At 44.8% G+C, this 23,641-nt stretch overlaps 1 protein-coding gene across 1 annotated transcript in view; it reads right to left on the bottom strand.

Moving 5' to 3' along the window:
* The window catches only part of LOC112235698, a 185,097-nt gene that overhangs the window by 5,346 nt on the left and 156,110 nt on the right, over positions 1-23,641 (bottom strand). The window contains exons 7-9 of the mRNA XM_042328903.1: positions 14,266-14,522; positions 13,628-13,764; positions 492-613 (exon numbers count right to left, since the gene is read on the bottom strand). Coding sequence (XP_042184837.1) covers positions 492-613; positions 13,628-13,764; positions 14,266-14,522 — 516 coding nt within the window. The remainder of the gene's footprint in view (positions 1-491; positions 614-13,627; positions 13,765-14,265; positions 14,523-23,641) is intronic.

Below are 23,641 nucleotides of genomic sequence, written 5' to 3'. Positions count from 1 at the left end.
CTTAAACACTGCCTGTGGCAAAAAGGCAATACAACACCTCTTTAATGGCCTTTAGAGTACAGTGATTCAGACCTAGAATAAGATGTTAGGACGTTTCTGAGTTATGCAGAAGCTAGGGCTTTCACTTTGAAAGGGTTTTTAAATTATAACACTATTATTTTGTGTGCTTTAATGTCCTTATTAAAAAATGTATTCTTTTCAGATGCATTATACATCAATTGGCTGATGGGTTTCTTCCCTGCAAGACGGTTGCTGAGACAGAAAAACAAAGACACGTGAACACAAAAGAAGGCATGAACCCAGACACAGATAGAACAAACTGATAGACAAAGACAACACGCTAATGGAAAGAGACAACATGGTAAAAGCAAAGGAGGAACAGAAGCGTGGATAAAATGATAGACGGAATCAGAAAGAATATTCAAAGAGATTTCACATACTGTAAGTACACACCACACCACACACACACATACATACACACCCACTCTGACCTGTCCAGTGGCTGATGAGTCACACATGGCTGCTGTGTACTGTCTGTCCAGCTCAGGCGCATTGTCATTCAAATCCAGTGTCTCTATGGCAACCACCACTCTGGACACCTGGCTGGGGTTGTCTGTGAGAGAGGAAGCAGGAACAGCTGTGTCTTAACAGAGAGCATTCCAAGACCGCAGAGTGGCCAACACATCTCAACTCTGCTGCTCAATCCACTAGTGTGTCCTCGTGATCTAGCCTATAGGGTTGCCTGTAGTAGGTTCAAATCTGAAGTAAACATAGCATTTGTTAGGTGATGTTTTAGAAATCAGGCTAAATCTGCGGGTGATTGGTATGTTTTAGTATAGAGCGTTGGAATTAGTGCCTCCATCCCTCTCTTTCTACACCAAACAGTATTTTCAAAGCTCCAGCAAAGGCGATATGTAAGGTGAGCTGACATGCATGCAAAGCAGTCACACCAGGGCGCAGTTCAAATGGATTGGGACAGAGTCCAAGCTGCATTCACGCACCCATACGCACACACCCTTTGAAATACACCAGCTCACAATTTGGACTGCACACGAGTCGACACACACATGTCGGCTGCACACACACATAAATGCACACACACACACACACATTTTGGCAGCACACAATACATTCTCTTTGGACTGTGTTCACACTCAGTAACACCATGTTATGGAATGGAGCCATGGGTCCACATTGCAATGAGCTCCCAGTGTATTGGCAGGAGGGGAGTGGAGAGGATAGGATAGGAGAGGGGAGAGGATAGGATAGGAGAGGGGAGGAGGGGAGAGGAGAGGAGAGGAGAGGAGAGGAGAGAGGAGAGGAGAGGAGAGAGGAGAGGAGAGGAGAGGAGAGGAGAGGAGAGGAGAGGAGAGGAGAGGAGAGGAGAGGAGAGGAGAGGAGAGGAGAGGAGAGGAGAGGGGAAATCTAAGGAAGTCTCTAGATTTTGCTCGCCCGAAGTAGAGTATATTGTGATAAACTGCAGGCCACACTACTTGCCTAGAGAATTCTCAGCTATACTTTCGTGGCTGTTTATTTACCACCACAGACAGATGCTGGCACTAAGACCGCACTCAGTCAGCTGTATAAGGAAATAAGCAAACAGGAAACCACTCACCCAGAGGCGGCGCTCCTAGTGGCCGGAGACTTTAATGCAGGGAAACTTAAATCAGTTCTACCAAATCTCTATCAACATGTTACAGTTTTTCTCAATTGCTAAAACACTAAAACCCATTGTCTGAACAAAGTTCTCAGTTGCCTGGACTCATTTAGCTAATTATGCAGTCTGTTGTCAAAACCTTAAACAATTTCACATGGTAAAACACAATTTGCAGATCTCACTTTGACTTTTCAGCAAAACTCTAAACACATTCTCATTCTCAAAACACATTCTGCACTCTAATGCACATGTCATCCATACTGGTAAACACAAGTGGCAACAATCAAATACAAATAGAGAACACATGTCATTGATTGAACACAACCACTCAAAATTGATTTAACCTGTTTCAAATAATGCGACACAACCAATATAAGTCAGTTCAGAGAGCAAACAGGTTGTTGAAGGTGGGAAGGAGAAAGTCTGAGAATAGATAGAAGAAAACATGTGAGAGGACGAGTGTGTATGCGAGGTGGGCGACAAGGAGGAGGAGGGAAAGAAAGAGAAAGAGGAGGACGAAGGGGAAGACAAAGAGTAGAAATATCTGACCATGTTCTTGTCCATGGACTGACAATGAGGGAAGAAGGACTTAGAGTTCAACCCAATTTAAGCCGATTTTCTGTGTCCACCATAGTAAGGACATTCAGAGAAGAGAACAGGTACAGTATATTCACTCGGGAGCAAGAGGCCGTTATAGTTGGCATGGCCCTTCAAGATAATGCAATACGACTCAGAGAAATCCAGGAACTAGTGATACAAGACAACACAAACTTCCAGGGAATTGACAGTGTCAGCATTTCCACAATTGACTGTGTCCTCCATCGTAACAGGATGCGAATGAAACAAGTATACAGAGTACCTTTTGAGCGCAACTCACCAAGGGTGAAAGAACTGCGAGCTCAGTATGTGCAAGTAAGTGTACATTCAGAAACATTTACTGTAATCCAGATTGTCTACAGTACTAACACATACTATATGAATGACATTACTCTTCAGTACATACAATGTATGTGAATCAGAAGCCTAATTGTACTCTACAGTATAGCACTGTCTCTGTACGACTTACAAAATCCTACATTCAGTATATTGTATTTCTCCACAGACAATATTTGACTTGGAATCCTTGGACAGACCCCATGAGTTCATCTTTGTCGATGAAGCAGGCTTCAATCTAACAAAGAGGAGAAGGAGAGGCCGAAACATGATTGGACAGCGGGCCATTGTTGAAGTCCCTGGTCAAAGAGGTGGCAATGTCACAATCTGTGCTGCTATCAGCAACCATGGTGTTCTACATCACCATGTTACACTCGGGCCATCTAAGATTTATTAACAATCTAAGAGATATTTGATTTGAGCAGCAGGTTCAAGAGCAGCAGGGTCAAGAGCTAAATGAGAATCCCATTCCCACCTATGTGATAGTGTGGGACAATGTCAGTTTCCACCGAGCTGCTCAGGTAAGGGGATGGTTTAACATCAATGGGCAGTTTATGAACTTGCACCTCCCTCCATACTCGCCTTTCCTGACTCCGATTGAGGAGTTTTTCTCCTCTTGGAGATGGAAAGTGTATGATAGACAACCCTACACCAGAGTAAATCTGCTGCAAGCCATGGTTTTAGCCTGTGGTGATATAGGTGAGGAATCATGTCAGGGCTGGATACGGCACACAGGAGGCTTCTTCCCCATTGCCTCAGGAGGGACAATATTGCTTGTGATGTCGACGAAGTACTCTGGCCTGACCCAGCCCAAAGACAAGAAGAAGCACATTGATCACGTTTACTCCTTTGATTTTTGTCCCTTTTAGTATTGTATACTGTAGTACAGTGCATTGTAGGCTGTATACTGTACAATGGACAAATTGTATGGCCCTGAACACTGTGCTTGTTATTTATTAACAGTACTGACTGCTCAATAGATTTTGACTTGTTGCAGGTTCATATCAACAAAGAACAAGAATTACAGTATCACAGAGACAAAGCACAAGTTTGTGAGATGCAGGGTACAGTACTGTAAAAATAGGGGTACAAGGAGGAGGAAGAACAAAATTGCAAAGAGCAAAGCAGAGTAGTAATTTCTGATCAATTTTGAGCTACTATGATAGAACATGTTTTCGTTCATCAAAAGACAATGACGGAAAAATATGAATATTTTTTTAGATTAAAAAGGTACTTCTCCCTGAGAATTGTATGTTTTGAACAATGTGTTTTCTATTTTTCGGTGTATTGTTTACTGACTGCTTGAGAGTGTATATCATTTTGATCACTTTGTTTCTGATTTGAGAGCAGTGTTTGATTTTGAACACAGGTAAAAGTGTTTTGAGGCGAATGTTTCATTTTGTGAGAGGAGTCAGAGTTTATGTAAATTGTGCTTGAAGATGAGGTTTTGTGTTTAATGTTTTCAGGAAATGGAGCAAGGTTTCAGAAATGGTGTTTTAGCAATTGAGAAAAACTGTAAATGTGCAACCAGAGGGAAAAAAATTCTAGGTCACCTGTACTCCACACACAGAGAAGCGTACAAACCTCTCCCTCGCCCTCCATTTGGTAAATCCGACCACAACTCCATACTCCTGATTCCTGCTTACAAGCAAACATTAAAGCAGGAAGCACCAGTGACTCGGTCTATAAAAGAATTGTCAGATGAAGCAGTTGCTAAACTACAGGACTGTTTTTCTATCACAGAATGGAACATGTTCCGGGATTCTTCCGATGACATTGAGGTGTACACCACATCAGTCACTGGCTATATCAATAAGTGCATTGAGGACGTCGTCCCCACAGTAACTGTATGTACATACCCCAACCAGAAGCCATGATTGACAGGCAACATTCGCACTGAGCTAAAGGGTCGAGCTTCCACTTTCAAGGTGCGGGAAGCTTACAAGAAATCCCGCTATGCCCTGTGACAAACCATCAAACAGGCAAAGCGTCAATACAGGGCTAAGACTGAATCATACTACATGGGCTCTGACGCTTGTCGGATGTGGCAGGGCTTGCAAACTATTACAGACTACAAAGGGAAGCACAGCCGCGAGATGCCCAGTGACACAAGCCTACCAGACGAGCTAAATCACTTCTATGCTCGCTTCGAGGCAAGCAACACTGAGGCATGCATGAGAGCCTAAGCTGTTCCGGATGACTGTGTGATCACGCTCTCCGTAGCCGACGTGAGTAAGACCTTTAAATGGGTCAACATACACAAGGCTTCGGGCTAGACGGAATACCAGGACGTGTGCTCCGGGGATGTGCTGACCAACGGGCAGGTGTCTTCACTGACATTTTCAACATGTCCCTGATTGAGTCTGTAATACCAACATGCTTCAAGCAGACCATCATAGTCCCTGTGCCTAAGAACACAAAGGCAACCTGCCTAAATGACTACAGACCCGTCGCACTCACGTCGGTAGCCATGAAGTGCTTTGAAAGGCTGGTAATGGCTCACATCAACACAATTATCCTAGAAACCCTAGACCCACTCCAATTTGCACACTGGCCAAACATATCTACAGATGATGCAATCTCTATTGCACTCCACACTGCCCTTTCCCACCTAGACAAAAGGAACACCTATGTGAGAATGCTATTCATTGACTACAGTTCAGCGTTCAACACCATAGTACCCTCAAAGCTCATCACCAAGCTAAGGAACCTGGGACTAAACACCTCCCTCTGCAACTGGATCCTGGACTTCCTGACAGGCCACCCCCAGGTGGTGAGGGTAGGTAGCAACACATCTGCCACGCTGATCCTCAACACTGAAGCTCCGCAGGGGTGCGTGCTCAGTCCCCTCCTGTACTCCCTGTTCACCCACGACTGCATGGCCAGGCACGACTTCAACACCATCATTAAGTTAGCTGACAACACAACAGTGGTAGGCCTGATCACCTTTGGCATGGGTCCTGAGATCCTCAAAAGGTTCTACAGCTGCAACATCGAGAGCATCCTGACCGGTTGCATCACTGCCTGGAATGGCAATTGCTCGGCCTCCGACCGCAAGGCACTTCAGCGGGTAGTGCATACGGCCCAGTACATCACTGGGGCAAAGCTGCCTGCCTTTCAGGACCTCTACACCAGGCAGTGTCAGAGGAAGGCCATAAAAATTGTCAAAGACCCCAGCCACCCCAGTCATAGACTGTTCTCTCTACTACCGCATGGCAAGCGGTACCGGAGTGCCAAGTCTAGGACAAAAAGGCTTCTCAACTGTTTTTACCCCCTAGCCATAAGACTCTTGAACAGTTATCTACATTGTGTCACCATCTGCCAACCCCTCTTTTTACGCTTCTGCTACTCTCTGTTCATCATAAGTGCATAGTCACTTTAACGATACCTACATTTACATACTACCTCAATAAGCCTGACTAACAGGTGTCTGTATAAAGCCTTGCTACTCTTTTTACACATGTCTTTTACTGTTGTTTTATTTCTTTACTTACCTACACACACACACACACATACACACACACACACACACATACCTTTTTTCCCGCACCATTGGTTAGAGCCTGTAAGTAAGCATTTCACTGTAAGGTCTACTACACCTGTTGTATTCGGCGCACGTGACAAATAAACTTTGATTTGAGAGGAGAGGAGAGGAAAGTGGCCACTGAGTTGAGAACGGCTCTCGCGGAGTCAGATAACAATACTGATCCTGCCGCCAATGGTCTGTTTAACTGAGCTCATTATTCAACTCTGGCAGCGTCATTCACACTACTGAAGACCCCCTGCAACACTGGCCAGTAGCACTGCTTAAATAAAGACCAGCACTATCACCACACTAACCACTACTGTTGCTACCACCAGTGGTGTGTATTCATGGATGCCAAGGGAAGCTTCCCCAAGAAAAAAATAAACATATATTTTTAGTCTCTCCATGTTTCATAATTTTCCTTCAATTCACAAGAGGCTGAATGTATCTCACAGGAGAAAGCACCCTAGCGAGCGAAACAGCGCCCCTCTGTCTCGGTATGTGTAGCCCATCTATCTGATGCTGTCTGGTCAGAAAGAGTATGACATCGTTGCCATTCATAGCATTGAATGCAAGGGAAGCCAGCGAGCATTTCGCCTACCTTGATAAAAAAATAGTGTAAAATAATAGCCAATCAGCATTGAGCTAAACCGAGCAATCTCAACTGTGAAAGGACCTGGTGCACCAAAAAAAAGTGTCACATCAAAAGCAAAATGTTATTGAGAAAAACTTGAATTGTTGCATCTCGTTGTGTCCTTGTCCTCCGGGGGATAGATAGCTAGCTAAAATTGCCCATGAATGGAAGTTAGACTAGCGAGCAAGCATTTTAGCCAGGTAGCCTAAGACAACAGGTGTGTACTGTTCGACAGAGTAATAGGTCGTTTCAGCAACATAAAAGAGAGGAGGATGCCTTGGGAGCAGCTAATGGGGATCCGTAATAAATACTAATACAAATATCTTCTTATTGTTTCTGCCTTATGCCTATATAGCACGGTGTCAAGTCAGATGAACTATCAGGTTATAAAGCAAACAACGCAATTATCACAACACAGGTTGTAATATGGCATTTTCTTCTTCTTGGCTTCCCCAGTGATTTCTGGCTTGGCTTCCCCAGTGATTGCTGGCTTGGCTTCCCCCAGTGATTGCTGGCTTGGCTTCCCCAGTGATTTCTGGCTTGGCTTCCCGAGTGATTGCTGGCTTGGCTTCCCCAGTGATTTCTGGCTTGGCTTCCCGAGTGATTGCTGGCTTGGCTTCCCCCAGTGATTTCTGGCTTGGCTTCCCCAGTGATTTCTGGCTTGGCTTCCCCAGTGATTTTACCCATGCACCGCTACTGGCTACCACTGTGTTACGCTAATAGGTATGACGTTAAAGGGTTAATATAGGATTCTTTAGCTGGTGGAAATGGATGTAAAATGTTTCCTTTTCTGTGATCACTCAATATAAAATGTCATGTGTTTAATTAGGATCTGCTGTTTACCATCCTAAGGTGGTGGCACTTCATTTGATTGCTCCCAAATTCACAGATAGTACTAATACTGCCATAAGCACTGCTACTGTTAGCATAGTTAAAGCAGCGTTACTACTGTCAGCATGGTTAAAGCAGTGCTACTACTGGCAGCATGGTTAAAGCAGTGTTACTACTGTCAGCATGGTTAAAGCAGTGCTACTACTGTCAGCATGGTTAAAGCAGTGCTACTACTGTCAGCATGGTTAAAGCAGTGCTACTACTGTCAGCATGGTTGAAGCTGCGTTACTACTGTCAGCATGGTTAAAGCAGTGCTACTACTGTAAGCATGGTTAAAGCAGTGCTACCACTGTCAGCATGGTTAAAGCAGTGCTACTACTGTCAGCGTGGTTAAAGCAGTGCTACTACTGTCAGCATGGTTAAAGCAGCATTACTACTGTCAGCATAGTTAAAGCAGTGTTACTACTGTCAGCATGGATGAAGCAGCGTTACTACTGTCAGCATGGTTAAAGCAGTGCTACTACTGTAAGCATGGTTAAAGCAGTGCTATTACTGTCAGCATGGTTAAAGCAGTGCTACTACTGTCAGCATGGTTAAAGCAGTGCTATTACTGTCAGCATGGTTAAAGCAGTGCTACTACTGTCAGCATGGTTAAAGCAGTGCTACTACTGTCAGCATGGTTAAAGCAGTGCTACTACTGTCAGCATGGTTAAAGCAGTGCTACTACTGTCAGCATGGTTAAAGTAGTGCTACTACTGTCAGCATGGTTAAAGCAGTGCTACTACTGTCAGCATGGTTAAAGCAGTGCTACTACTGTCAGCATGGTTAAAGCAGCGTTTACAGGCCTCCTGGGCCATATACAGCGTTCCTCACTGAGTTCCCTGAATTCCTATCGGACCTTGTAGTCATAGCAGATAATATTCTAATCTTTGGTGACTTTAATATTCACATGGAAAAGTCCACAGACCCACTCCAAAAGGCTTTCGGAGCCATCATCGACTCAGTGGGTTTTATCCAACATGTCTCTGGACCCACTCAATGTCACAGTCATACGCTGGACCTAGTTTTGTCCCATGGAACAAATGTTGTGGATCTTAATGTTTTTCCTCATAATCCTGGACTATCGGACCACCATTTTATTACGTTTGCAATTGCAACAAATAATCTGCTCAGACCCCAACCAAGGAACATCAAAAGTCGTGCTATAAATTCACAGACAACACAAAGATTCCTTGATGTCCTTCCAGATTCCCTCTGTCTACCCAAGGACGCCAGAGGACAAAAATCAGTTAACCACCTAACTGAGGAACTCAATTTAACCTTGCGCAATACCCTAGATGCAGTTGCACCTCTAAAAACTAAAAACATTTCTCATAAGAAACTAGCTCCCTGGTACATAGAAAATACCCGAGCTCTGAAGCAAGCTTCCAGAAAATTGGAACGGAAATGGCGCCACACCAAACTGGAAGTCTTCCGACTAGCTTGGAAAGACAGTACCGTGCAGTACAGAAGAGCCCTTACTGCTGCTCGATCATCCTATTTTTCTAACTTAATTGAGGAAAATAAGAACAATCAGAAATTACTTTTTGATACTGTCGCAAAGCTAACTAAAAAGCAGCATTCCCCAAGAGAGGATGACTTTCACTTTAGCAGTGATAAATTCATGAACTTCTTTGAGGAAAAGATTATGAGTATTAGAAAGCAAATTACGGACTCCTCTTTAAATCTGCGTATTCCTTCAAAGCTCAGTTGTCCTGAGTCTGCACAACTCTCCCAGGACCCAGGATCAAGAGAGACGCTCAAGTGTTTTAGTACTATATCTCTTGACACAATGATGAAAATAATCATGGCCTCTAAACCTTCAAGCTGCATACTGGACCCTATTCTAACTAAACTACTGAAAGAGCTGCATCCTGTGCTTGGCCCTCCTATGTTGAACATAATAAACGGCTCTCTATCCACCGGATGTGTACCAAACTCCCTAAAAGTGGCAGTAATAAAGCCTCTTGAAAAAGCCAAACCTTGACCCAGAAAATATAAAAACTATCGGCCTATATCGAATCTTCCATTCCTCTCAAAAATTCCGGTGTTCCTCAAGGTTCCGTTTTAGGACCACTATTGTTTTCACTATATATTTTACCTCTTGGGGATGTTATTCGAAAACATAATGTTAACTTTCACTGCTATGCGGATGACACACAGCTGTACATTTCAATGAAACATGGTGAAGCCCCAAAATTGCCCTTGCTAGAAGCATGTGTTTCAGACATAAGGAAGTGGATGGCTGCAAACTTTCTACTTTTAAACTCGGACAAAACAGAGATGCTTGTTCTAGGTCCCAAGAAACAAAGAGATCTTCTGTTGAATCTGACAATTATTCTTAATGGTTGTACAGTCGCCTCAAATAAAACTGTGAAGGACCTCAGCATTACTCTGGACCCTGATCTCTCTTTTGAAGAACATATCAAGACCATTTCAAGGACAGCGTTTCTCCATCTACGTAACATTGCAAAAATCAGAAACTTTCTGTCCAAAAATGATGCAGAAAAATTCATCCATGCTTTTGTCACTTCTAGGTTAGACTACTGCAATGCTCTACTTTCCGGCTACCTGGATAAAGCACTAAATAAACTTCAGTTGGTGCTAAATACGGCTGCTAGAATCCTGACTAGAACCAAAAAATTTGATCATATTACTCCAGTACTAGCCTCTCTACACTGGCTTCCTGTCAAAGCAAGGGCTGATTTCAAGGTTTTACTGCTAACCTACAAAGCATTACATGGGCTTGCTCCTACCTATCTCTCTGATTTGGTCCTGCCGTACATACCTACACGTACGCTACGGTCACAAGACGCAGGCCTCCTAATTGTCCCTAGAATTTCTAAGCAAACAGCTGGAGGCAGGGCTTTCTCCTATAGAGCTCCATTTTTATGGAACGGTCTGCCTACCCATGTCAGAGACGCAAACTCGGTCTCAACCTTTAAGTCTTTACTGAAGACTCATCTCTTCAGTGGGTCATATGATTGAGTGAAGTCTGGCCCAGGAGTGGGAAGGTGAACGGAAAGGCTCTGGAGCAACGAACCGCCCTTGCTGTCTCTGCCTGGCCGGTTCCCCTCTTTCCACTGGGATTCTCTGCCTCTAACCCTATTACAGGGGCTGAGTCACTGGCTTACTGGGGCTCTCTCATGCCGTCCCTGGAAGGGGTGCGTCACCTGAGTGGGTTGATTCACTGATGTGGTCATCCTGTCTGGGTTGGCGCCCCCCTTGGGTTGTGCCATGGCGGAGATCTTTGTGGGCTATACTCGGCCCTGTCTCAGGATGGTAAATTGGTGATTGAAGATATCCCTCTAGTGGTGTGGGGGCTGTGCTTTGGCAAAGTGGGTGGGGTTATATCCTTCCTGTTTGGCCCTGTTCGGGGTGTCCTCGGATGGGTCCACAGTGTCTCCTGACCCCTCCTGTCTCAGCCTCCAGTATTTATGCTGCAGTAGTTTATGTGTCGGGGGCTAGGGTCAGTTTGTTATATCTGGAGTACTTCTCCTGTCCTATTCGGTGTCCTGTGTGAATCTAAGTGTGCGTTCTCTAATTCTCTCCTTCTCTCTCTCGGAGGACCTGAGCCCTAGGACCATGCCCCAGGATTACCTGACATGATTACTCCTTGCTGTCCCCAGTCCACCTGGCCGTGCTGCTGCTCCAGTTTCAACTGTTCTGCCTTATTATTATACGACCATGCTGGTCATTTATGAACATTTGAACATCTTGGCCATGTTCTGTTATAATCTCCACCCGGCACAGCCAGAAGAGGACTGGCCACCCCACATAGCCTGGTCCCTCTCTAGGTTTCTTCCTAGGTTTTGGCCTTTCTAGGGAGTTTTTCCTAGCCACCGTGCTTCTACACCTGCATTGCTTGCTGTTTGGGGTTTTAGGCTGGGTTTCTGTACAGCACTTTGAGATATCAGCTGATGTACGAAGGGCTATATAAATAAATTTGATTTGATTTGATTTGGTTACTACTGTCAGCATGGTTAAAGCTGCTTTACTACTGTAAGCATGGTTAAAGCAGTGCTACTACTGTCAGCATGGTTAAAGCAGCGTTACTACTGTAAGCATGGTTAAAGCAGTGCTACTACTGTCAGCATGGTTAAAGCAGTGTTACTACTGTCAGCATGGTTAAAGCAGCGTTACTACTGTCAGCATGGTTAAAGCAGTGCTACTACTGTCAGCATGGCTAAAGCAGCATTACTACTGTCAGCATGGTTAAAGCAGCGTTACTACGGTCAGCATGGTTAAAGCAGTGTTACTACTGTCAGCATGGTTAAAGCAGTGCTACTACTGTCAGCATGGTTAAAGCAGTGCTACTACTGTCAGCATGGTTAAAGCAGTGTTACTACTGTCAGCATGGTTAAAGCAGTGTTACTACTGTCAGCATGGTTAAAGCAGTGCTACTACTGTCAGCATGGCTAAAGCAGTGCTACTACTGTCAGCATGGTTAAAGCAGTGCTACTACTGTCAGCATGGTTAAAGCAGTGCTACTACTGTCAGCATGGTTAAAGCAGTGCTACTACTGTCAGCATGGTTAAAGCAGTGCTACTACTGTCAGCATGGTTAAAGCAGTGCTACTACTGTCAGCATGGTTAAAGCAGTGCTACTACTGTCAGCATGGTTAAAGCAGTGTTACTACTGTCAGCATGGTTAAAGCAGTGCTACTACTGTCAGCATGGTTAAAGCAACGTTACTACGGTCAGCATGGTTAAAGCAGTGTTACTACTGTCAGCATGGTTAAAGCAGCGTTACTACTGTCAGCATGGTTAAAGCAGCGTTACTACTGTCAGCATGGTTAAAGCAGCGTTACTACGGTCAGCATGGTTAAAGCAGTGCTACTACTGTCAGCATGGTTAAAGCAGTGTTACTACTGTCAGCATGGTTAAAGCAGTGTTACTACTGTCAGCATGGTTAAAGCAGTGTTACTACTGTCAGCATGGTTAAAGCAGTGTTACTACTGTCAGCATGGTTAAAGCAGTGCTACTACTGTCAGCATGGTTAAAGCAGTGTTACTACTGTCAGCATGGTTAAAGCAGTGCTACTACTGTCAGCATGGTTAAAGCAGTGCTACTACTGTCAGCATGGTTAAAGCAGTGTTACTACTGTCAGCATGGTTAAAGCAGTGTTACTACTGTCAGCATGGTTAAAGCAGTGTTACTACTGTCAGCATGGTTAAAGCAGTGCTACTACTGTCAGCATGGTTAAAGCAGTGTTACTACTGTCAGCATGGTTAAAGCAGTGCTACTACTGTCAGCATGGTTAAAGCAGTGCTACTACTGTCAGCATGGTTAAAGCAGTGTTACTACTGTCAGCATGGTTAAAGCAGTGCTACTACTGTCAGCATGGTTAAAGCAGTGCTACTACTGTCAGCATGGTTAAAGCAGTGCTACTACTGTAAGCATGGTTAAAGCAGTGCTACTACTGTCAGCATGGTTAAAGCAGTGCTACTACTGTCAGCATGGTTAAAGCAGTGCTACTACTGTCAGCATGGTTAAAGCAGTGCTACTACTGTAAGCATGGTTAAAGCAGCGTTACTACTGTCAGCATGGTTAAAGCAGTGCTACTACTGCTGGTCCTGTGGAACATATAGAAGCCATACATAAAGTATGACATAAAGTAAAGCTGCTTTGTGGAGTGTATTGTACTTCAAAACTCTCCAGCTTTTCATGCTTTGGCGGAGAGTGAATGTGCAATGACTGGGGTCAGGAGATTGTCCTGATCATGAAAAACGAAGGGCCTGAGTGGTGTTGCAAAATTCCTGGAACTTTCAATAAATGTCCCGGTTTTCCAGAAATCCTGGTTGAAGGATTACGGATTTTCTGCTTATTCCTTCCTGATTCCGTCTTTCTGGGAATCTTTTAACCGGGATTTCAGAAAAAAATGGCAATTTATTGAAAGTTCCAGGAATTTTGCAATCCTAGGCCTGAGTCATGCTATAACTACTGCAGAGTTATTCCTGGTAAGGTCAAAACGCCTAGCTCTAAATGATGACATAGTGCCCTCTGACCTCTCTGCATGGCGATGACGGTGATGTTGTGCCACTGCTCGCGCTCACGGTCCAGCTCCATTACCGTGGTGATGAGGCCGCTGTCTGCAGTGATACGAAACAGAGCCTCCTGGTCTGACTGGGGATCAATAGAGAATCTGGGAGAGATGGAGAACGGGAGGAGGGAGAGAAAGAGGAGGGTGGGGGAGGGATAGGGTAAGAAGAGGCGGTGGGGGAGAGGGAGAGAAAGAGAGGGACAGAGAGGACAGAGTGAGACCAAGATAGAGAGTGAAAGCAGGAGAGGGGGAGCGGGAGAGAGAAAGATAAGCATGAGAGGATATAAATGGCCAGGGAATTAATATCACAGATTATCGTAGTCGATATGAGCTCACTTGAAGTAGAGCTGATTTATCTACATATCTCAATGAACGTTGTAACTACCGTTCCATCACACATTGCCCTTTTCCTCCTTTGTATAGCTGTGTGAAAACAGGGCCAGCACTCACTAGATCATTTTTTTCTTAAGAGAACATATAATGATAATTTTGCCTTGATCCTTCCTTAGTGTGTGTGTGAGTGTGTGTGTGTGTGTGTGTAAGAGAGAGAGAGAGAGAGAGAGAGAGAGAGAGAGAGAGAGAGTTTATGATCCAGTCCAGCACCTGATGTTGTTGGTGAGTCCAGTATCAGGGTCCACAGCACTAACCCTTCCCACAGTGCAAGCGGGAGGGCAGTTCTCGGACACGTCCATCCGATAGTGCGTCCGGGAGAAACGAGGTGGCTCGTCAGCGTCCAGCACAGCCACCCTGATGGAGGCGCGGTCCTTAAAGGGCCCATGGCGCAGGAACCGAGAGTCCACCATAGGGTTCAACACCTCCACGGAGAAGGAGTAGGAGCTACGACTCTCATAGTCTACAGCCTGCAGGGAGAGAGAGAGAGGTGTTACAGTAGGTGTCTATATGCTGGTTCTGTAGGGGAACATTACCAAGTGGTATTGTATCATGCTTTCTCTTTACAACACCGGTAGTTCATGTATTCACGTTCTCATGTGTGGTCGTGGGTATGGCGTAGAAACATATGCATTTCCATACAAATGCAATAAGCTCACCTTAACAGTGAACATTTCGCGAGGTTCTATTTAATTCAGTGGTAGAAACATAAACATTGATCTGTTGATCTGGTTAACTATTACATTCACAATACAGTACGTAGTCAGCAGGAAGCTGTGAGGGTTTCATGCTATAGCTCCAGTCTGGTCTGAGTCTGGTGTCTACTGAGAAGTTATGAACATTATAAGTGCTAGCTGAGGTGTGTGTCTGCCTGTCTGTCGGTCTATCTGTCGGTCGATCTGTCTGCCTGGCTCTCTATCTATCTGTCTGCCTGGCTCTCCATCTGTCTATAAGGCTCTCAATCTGTCTGCAAGGCTCTCCATCTGTCTGCAAAGCTCTCCGTATGTCTGCAAGGCTTTCCATCTGTCTGCAAGGCTCTACATCTGTCTGCAAGGCTCTCTCTCTCTCTATCATTCTATCTATCTCTCTCTCTCTCTCTCTCTCTCTCTCTCTCTCTCTCTCTCTCTCTCTCTCTCTCTCTCTCTCTCTCTCTCTCTCTCTCTCTCTCTCTCTCTCTCTCTCTCTCTCTCTCTCTCTCTCTCTCTCTCTCTCTCTCTCTCTCTCTCTCTCTCTCTCTCTCTCTCTCTCTCTCTCTCTCTCTCTCTCTCTCTCTCTGTTTGTCTGGTGTCTGTCTCCTGGTTGTGGTTTCTCTCCACAGCAGGGTTCTTGTAGTCTGAAGGAATGAGTCTGTCTCTGATCAAATCAGGACAGATGATTGCTAGCGAGGGCAAAGCCCTGCCTTGATTACATACTGGAGAGCAACACGGCTGGGTCTGGTTCCAAACAGCTTTCTGAGGTTTTTCTACATGACATGGGCTTCCTGAGCCGAATATTGGATGAAGGCCGTATGATTGGCAGAAAGATGCAGGCTGGAGTGGGGATAAATAGACTGGTTAGGTATGAGCAATATTCAAAGCAAAAACTAACATTGAAGGTCCCTCATGGAGGAAAATATTGATGTTTTTCTCCTATTTCTGACCCCCCCCACACACACACACTTTTTCATTTTCTCACAGTTGTAAAGAACTTTATTCTCTTAGAATAAATCTGTAATCGTAACAGGGGATAGACTGCAAAAAAATATGTAGTGAGAAAAGGGCAATTGAAGGGCACAGATATTGAAATATAGGCAATAACGGAACATTTCTATGTAGGGAAAAAAGGAAATGTCAGAGAGAGAAAGAGGGAGGCAGGAAGGGAGAGGGAGCGAGGGGGGGAGGAGGTCTATAACAGGATCCCATTAGGGGGAAAGAGAGACAATCTGTCTGAGGAGGAGAGATGTCACTTATACTGTGAGCACACACTCATCACCCCCTCCCTTCCTCTAGCCAGTACTCCATCACCCACTACCTCTCTCTCTCTCTCTCTCTCCCTCCCTCTCCCAGGCACTCGATCAACCTCTCCACTCCCCACCTAGTGTTCAGAGGTCCATCTCTGACACCCAGAATAAACACTCATCTCTCTCCCTCGCTCACGCTTACAGAAAGCACTTATCACCACCTCCCTTTTTCTTTCTCACTTCCTCTGCTGATCTCTCTCTCTGTCTTTCTCTCTCTCTGCTGCTCTCTCTCTCTGTCTCTCCGCTGCTCTCTCTCTCCATCTCTCTCTGCTGCTCTCTCTCTCTCTCTGTATCTCTGCTGCTCTCGCTCTCTCTCTCTCTCTCTCTCTCTCTGTCTCTCTCTCTCTCTGCTGATCTCTCTCTCGCTCTCTGTCTCTCTGCTGGTCTCTCTCTCTGTCTCTCTGCTGCTCTCTCTCTCCATCTCTCAGTACAACCGTCTCTTGTCTTGCCCTACACTCACACTCTTTTTTTGAAATTCAAATTATTTATCTGTAACAATTGCCTTTTGCTTCAGTCTAAGTATGAAATTAATTAACTAAACAGTATGGTACAGTAGTCAAATGGTCATAATTAACTCATCATGCATCAAATATGGTTCATGCGCATGTGTGTGGGTGTGTGTGTTCATGTCCACCCCGATCAGTGAAGCTTTAAATGATCTAAATCGGACTCCTTTGCAGCCATTGTATATGTTCACCCTGCAAATGAAAAATGATCTCTTCAACTGCATGATGTTGTATAAGAGCCTTTTCTATCCTGCTGACCTAGCCTTTGTGAGGTCCTACTCGATTATCTACATTTTATATCAAAATAATGTCTTCGTCTGACTACTAATTTAAGATGACAGACTTAGTTCTGAGCAATTTTGCAGACAGACATGCAGCTGCAGTACTGTTGGAACAGAGTATCTCCTAAATCTCTCCACCACTTTGTTCTCTCTCTACGTCGATTCTGTCACTCGTGCTGTTTGTGTCTTTCCTCCATCTCTCTTTCTCTTCTCTCTCCCTCTGCCCTCTAGGTTTACACATCCCATTGTTTTTTTATATACAGTTGAAGTCTGAAGTTTACATACATCTTAGCCAAATACATTTAAACTCAGTTTTTCATAATTCCTGACATGTAATCCTAGTAAAAATTCCCTGTTTTAGGTCAGTTAGGATCACCACTTTATTTTAAGAATGTGAAATGTCAGAATAATAGTAGAGAGAATTATTTATTTCAGCTTTTATATCTTTCATCACATTCCCAGTGGATCAGAAGTTTACATACACTCAATTAGTATTTGGTAGCATTGCCTTTAAATGGTTTAACTAGGGTCAAACATTTTGGGTAGCCTTCCACAAGTTTCCCACAATATGTTGGATGAATTTTGGCCCATTACTTCTGACAGAGCTGGTGTAACTGAGTCAGGTTTGTAGGCCTCCTTGCTCGCACACGCTTTTTCAGTTCTGCCCACAAATTTTCTATGGGATTGAGGTCAGTGCTTTGTGATGGTCACTCCAATACCTTGACCATGTTGTCCTTTAGCCATTTTTCCACAACTTTGGAAGTATGCTTGGGGTCATTGTCCATTTGGAAGACCCATTTGCGACCAAGCTTTAACTTCCTGACTGATGTCTTGAGATGTTGCTTCAATATATCCAAATAATTACCTTATGATCTCATCTATTTTGTGAAGTGCACCAGTCCCTCCTGCAGCAAAGCACCCCCACAACATGATGTTGCCACCCCCATGCTTCAAGGTTGGGATGGTGTTCTTTGGCTTGCAAGCCTCCCCCTTTTTCCTCCAAACACAACGATGGTCATTATGGCCAAACAGTTCTATTTTTGTTTCATCAGACCAGAGGACATTTCTCGAAAAGGTATGATCTTTGTCCCCATGTGCAGTTTCCAAACTGTAGTCTGGCTTTTTTATGGCTTCTACCTTGCTGAGCAGCCTTTCAGGTTATGTCGATATTGGACTCGTTTTACTGTGGATATAGATACTTTAGTACCTGTTTCCTCCAGCATCTTCACAAGGTCCTTTTCTGTTGTTCTGGGATTGATTTGCACTTTTCACACCAATGTATGTTTATCTCTAGGTGCCAGAATGTCTCCTTCCTGAGTGGTATGATGGCTGCGTGGTCCCATGGTGTTTATACTTGTGTACTATTGTTTGTACAGATGAACATGGTACCTTCAGGCGTTTGGAAATTGCTCCCAAGGATGAACCAGACTTGTGGAGGTCTACCATTTTTTTCTGAGGTCTTGGCTGATATCTTTTGATTTTCCCATGTTGTCAAGCAAAGAGGCACTGAGTTTGGAGGTAGGCCTTGAAATACATCCACAGGTACACCTCCAATTGACTCAAATTATGTCAATCAGAAACTTCTAAAGCCATGACATAATTTTATGGAATTTTATAAGCTGTTTAAAGGCACAGTCAACTTAGTATATGTAAACTTCTGACGCACTGGAATTGTGATACAGTGAATAATCTGTCTCTAAACAATTGTTGGAAAAATGACTTGTGTCATGCACAAAGTAGATGTCCTAACTGACTTGCCAAAACTATAGTTTGTTACCAAGAAATTTGTGGAGTAGTTGACTTCAACTGTATTTATTTAACTCTCTCTCCCTCTTCTACTCATTATCCCTCCCTCCCTCCCTCCCTCCCTCCCTCCCTCCCTCCCTCCCTCCCTCCCTCCCCCTCCCTCCCTCCCTCCCTCCCTCCCTCCCCCTCCCTCCCTCCCTCCCTCCCTCCCTCCCTCCCTCCCTCCCTCCCTCCCTCCCTCCCTCCTCTATTCCCCCTTTCCCTCTTTTCCTTTCTATCCTATGTCCCATTATCTCTCTTCCTCGCTCTCCCTCTCTCTGAGGAGATTAGCACCATCTCTCTTCTCTGTGAGAAAACAACACAGATAATCCTCAGAGTGCTGCTAGCGGTGACCGTGGATTAGCCAGCCATTTAAAGTGAGAGCATATGGAAATAATGTCGAACCAATGGAATCAAAGTGTCCCCAGGTGGAATCACAGACACACTAGTAGCAGGCTTACACAACTCATACTCCCAAATGGGAGAATGGGGATATTGGGAGAAGATGTGTTAATGATCGTTCTATACGATGTAGTACACTGTATATTTCCCATTCAACTCCAAATGTTGCTCAGGATCAGCGTGAGTTATAGGCTTGTGTAGCATGCAGCTGTGTAGGCAGCACACTCTGGGATAGAGCCAGCTAGCCGCTTCCCTTAGGCACATGTTAAAGGCTTGGATAGGTATACACAATATGGTAATAGCTCCACCCTGCCCGGTAACAGACTAGGTTACACATTCCTAAAACTGCCTAGGGGGATAAGGGCTCTAAAGGTCAGTTTGTGATTTATGCTGAGGCTTCCTTCAGTCTTTTTCTCCCTGACCACACACGTGTAAGTACAGGGTATCATGTAAATGAACTCTTTTTGATTACAGCTGTTATAGTTACCACTGGGAGGCAGCAATGCAGAGTAGTAACAAGAGACGACTTGATGTTTATGGTGAAGAAACCCATACTGTAAACCTTAGATCAGTGTTCCCCAACTGGTGGCACGCAGGTGGTTTTATCTGGCTCCCCAAGCTTTCTGAGCAAATAAATCAATATTTTGGGGATTTGGACATAAGACTGTAAAAACACCAAGAAATCAGCTCCAAGTGATTTGAATTTAAGAAATTTGTTTCCCAAGTATTTTCAGACATAATAGAGAAACACATGATCGTATACAAATGTAAGCTAAGTTTAAGATTCTTATGCTTTAGTCAAACATTATATCTGTTTGGGTTTATTGCGGTCAATTTGCAGTCTATAAACTATTTGTAATTATGTTCCAGCCCCCAGGCAGACCATCCGCCCAAGAAAAAGAAATCGGCCAGCGGTTGAATCTAGTTGATGATCCCTGGCTTAGATTAACCAGAAAGGGAAGAGGCAGGAATAAAGTGATAAGCAGACCGCTAAGCAGACCGCTAAGCAGACCGGCTGCCTTTCCACTTTTGGAACCATGTGACGTTGTTAACACGTCCTCATTTTGCTACACAGTGCCTTCAGAAAGTATTCATACCCCTTGACTTATTCCACATTTTGTTGTGTTACAGCCTGAACAAAGTTGTGGAAAAGTACAGATCAGGGTTGGGTTATAAACAAATGTCCAAAACTTTGAACATCCCACGGAGCACCATTACACTCCACAGAGCTGGGGTTTAAGGAAGAGTGTCCAGAAAAAAATAAGCAAACATGTTTGGTGTTCACCAAAAGGCATGTGGGAGACTCCCCAAACATATGGAAGAAGGTACTCTGGTCAGATGAGACTAAAATTGAGCTATGTCTGGCGCAAACCCAAACCCTCTCATCACCCCGAGAACACTATCCTCACAGTGAAGCATGGTGGTGGCAGCATCATGCTGGGGGGGGGATGTTTTTCATTCGGCTGGGACTGGGAAACTGGTCAGAATTGAAGGAATGATGGATGGCGCTAAATACAGGGAAATTCTTGAGGGAAACCCGTTTCAGTCTTTGAGACTGGGACGGAGGTTCATCTTCCAACAGGACAATGACCCTAAGCATACTGCTGAACCAACACTCAAGTGGTTTAAGGGGAAACATTTAAATGTCTTGGAATGGCCTAGTCAAAGCCCAGACCTCAATCCAATTGAGAATCTGTGGTATTAAAGATTGCTGTACACCAGCGGAACCCATCCAACTTGAAGGAGCTGGAGCAGTTTTGCCTTGAAGAATGGGAAAACATCCCAGTGGCTAGATGTGCCAAGCTTATAGAGATATGCCCCAAGAGACTTGCAGCTGTAATTGCTGCAAAAGGTGGCTCTAAAAAGTATTGACTTTGGGGGGTGAATAGTTATGCACGTTCAAGTTCAGTTTTTCTGTATTATTTCTTGTTTGTTTCACAATAAAAAATATTTTGCATCTTCAAAGTGGTAGGCATGTTGTGTAAATCAAATGATACAACCCCCCCCAAAAAATCTATTTTAATTCAGGTTGTAAGGCATTGGGGGTGAATACTTTCACAAGCCACTCTAACTACAATGTTGTTGATCCATCCTCAATTTTCTCATATCACAGCCATTAAACTCTGTACGTATTTTAAAAAGTCACCATTTGCCTAATGGTGAAATCCCTGAGTGGCTTCCTTCCTCTCCAGTAACTGAGTTAGGAAGGATGCCTGTATCATTGTAGTGACTGGGTGTATTAATACACCAGCCAAAGGGTAATTAATAACTTCACCATGCTCAAAGGAATATTCAATGTATGTTTTTTTCTTAAAACTTATTTCCACTTTGACATTATGGTGTATTGTGTGTAGACCAGTGACACTATTTTTATACTATATTACTATATTTTTAATACGGGCTGTAACACAACAAAATGTGGAATGTCAAGGGGTGTGAATACTTTCTGAAGGAACTGTATGTATATTTCTGAGTAACTCTTTGTACAGTGCATTCGGAATGTTTTCAGACCCCTTCACTTTTTCCAAATTTTATTACGTTACAGCCGTATTCTAAAATGGATTAAATAGCCCCCCCCCCATCAATCTACACACAATAACCCATAATGACTAAGCGAAAACAGGTTGCATTTTTTGGTGGCGAATGTATTACAAATAAAAAACTAAAATATCACATTTATATAAGTATACAGACTATTTACTTAGTACTTTGTTGAAGCACCTTTGGCAGCGATTACAGCCTCGAGTCTTCTTGGTTATGATGCTACAAGCTTGGCACACCTATATTTGGGGAGTTTGTCCCAATCTTCTCTGCAGATCCTCTCAAGCTCTGTCAGGCTGGATAGGGAGCATCGCTGCACAGCTATTTTCAGGTCTCTTCAGAGAAGTTTGACTGGGTTCAAGTCCGGGCTCTGGCTGGGCCACTCAAGGACATTCAGAGACTTGTCCCGATGCCACTCCTGCGTTGTCTTGGCTGTGTGCTGAGGGTATTTGTCATGTTGGAAGGTGAACTTTCTCCCTCAGGCTGAGGTCCTGAGCAGTCTGGAGCAGGTTGCCATTATATCTCTGTACTTTTCTCCATTCATCTTTGTCTCAATACTGACTAGTTTCCCAGTCCCTGCCGCTGAAAAACATCCCCGTAGCATGATGCTGCCACCACCATGCTTCACTGTAGGGATGGTATTGGCCAGATGATGAGCAGTGCCTGGTTTCCTTTAGACATGATGCTTGACATTCAGGCCAAATAGTTAAATCTTGGTTTCATCAGACCAGAGAACCTTGTTTCTCATGGTCTGAGAGTCCTTTAGGTGCCTTTTGACAAACTCCAATCAGGCTGTCATGTGCCTTTTACCATCCCCAGCCGCGCCCTCAGAGCATGCGCAGACCAGCTGGCCGGTGTGTTTACGGACATATTCAATCAATCCCTATACCAGTCTGCTGTTCCCACATGCTTCAAGAGGGCCACCATTGTTCCTGTTCCCAAGAAAGCTAAGGTAACTGAGCTAAACGACTACCGCCCCGTAGCACTCACATCCGTCATCATGAAGTGCTTTGAGAGACTAGTCAAGGACCATATCACCTCCACCCTACCTGACACCCTTGACCCACTCCAATTTGCTTACCGCCCAAATAGGTCCACAGACGATGCAATCTCAACCACACTGCACACTGCCCTAACCCATCTGGACAAGAGGAATACCTATGTGAGAATGCTGTTCATCGACTACAGCTCGGCATTCAACACCATAGTACCCTCCAAGCTCGTCATCAAGCTCGAGACCCTGGGTCTCGACCCCGCCCTGTGCAACTGGGTACTGGAATTCCTGACGGGCCGCCCCCAGGTGGTGAGGGTAGGCAACAACATCTCCTCCCCGCTGATCCTCAACACTGGGGCCCCACAAGGGTGCGTTCTGAGCCCTCTCCTGTACTCCCTGTTCACCCACGACTGCGTGGCCACGCACGCCTCCAACTCAATCATCAAGTTTGCGGACGACACAACAGTGGTAGGCTTGATTACCAACAACGACGAGACGGCCTACAGGGAGGAGGTGAGGGCCCTCGGAGTGTGGTGTCAGGAAAATAACATCACACTCAACGTCAACAAAACTAAGGAGATGATTGTGGACTTCAGGAAACAGCAGAGGGAACACCCCCCTATCCACATCGATGGAACAGTAGTGGAGAGGGTAGCAAGTTTTAAGTTCCTCGGCATACACATCACAGACAAACTGAATTGGTCCACTCACACAGACAGCATCGTGAGGAAGGCGCAGCAGCGCCTCTTCAACCTCAGGAGGCTGAAGAAATTCGGCTTGTCACCAAAAGCACTCACAAACTTCTACAGATGCACAATCGAGAGCATCCTGGCGGGCTGTATCACCGCCTGGTATGGCAACTGCACCGCCCTCAACCGTAAGGCTCTCCAGAGGGTAGTGAGGTCTGCACAACGCATCACCGGGGCAAACTACCTGCCCTCCAGGACACCTACACCACCCGATGCTACAGGAAGGCCATAAAGATCATCAAGGACATCAACCACCCGAGCCACTGCCTGTTCACCCCGCTGCCATCCAGAAGGCGAGGTCAGTACAGGTGCATCAAAGCTGGGACCGAGAG

Source organism: Oncorhynchus tshawytscha, linkage group LG10, assembly GCF_018296145.1.
Source record: "Oncorhynchus tshawytscha isolate Ot180627B linkage group LG10, Otsh_v2.0, whole genome shotgun sequence".
In the NCBI taxonomy this organism is placed as follows: Eukaryota; Metazoa; Chordata; class Actinopteri; order Salmoniformes; family Salmonidae; genus Oncorhynchus; species Oncorhynchus tshawytscha.
The sequence above is the reverse complement of the archived record's forward strand: the minus strand, read 5'-3'. Positions and strand labels throughout refer to the sequence as shown.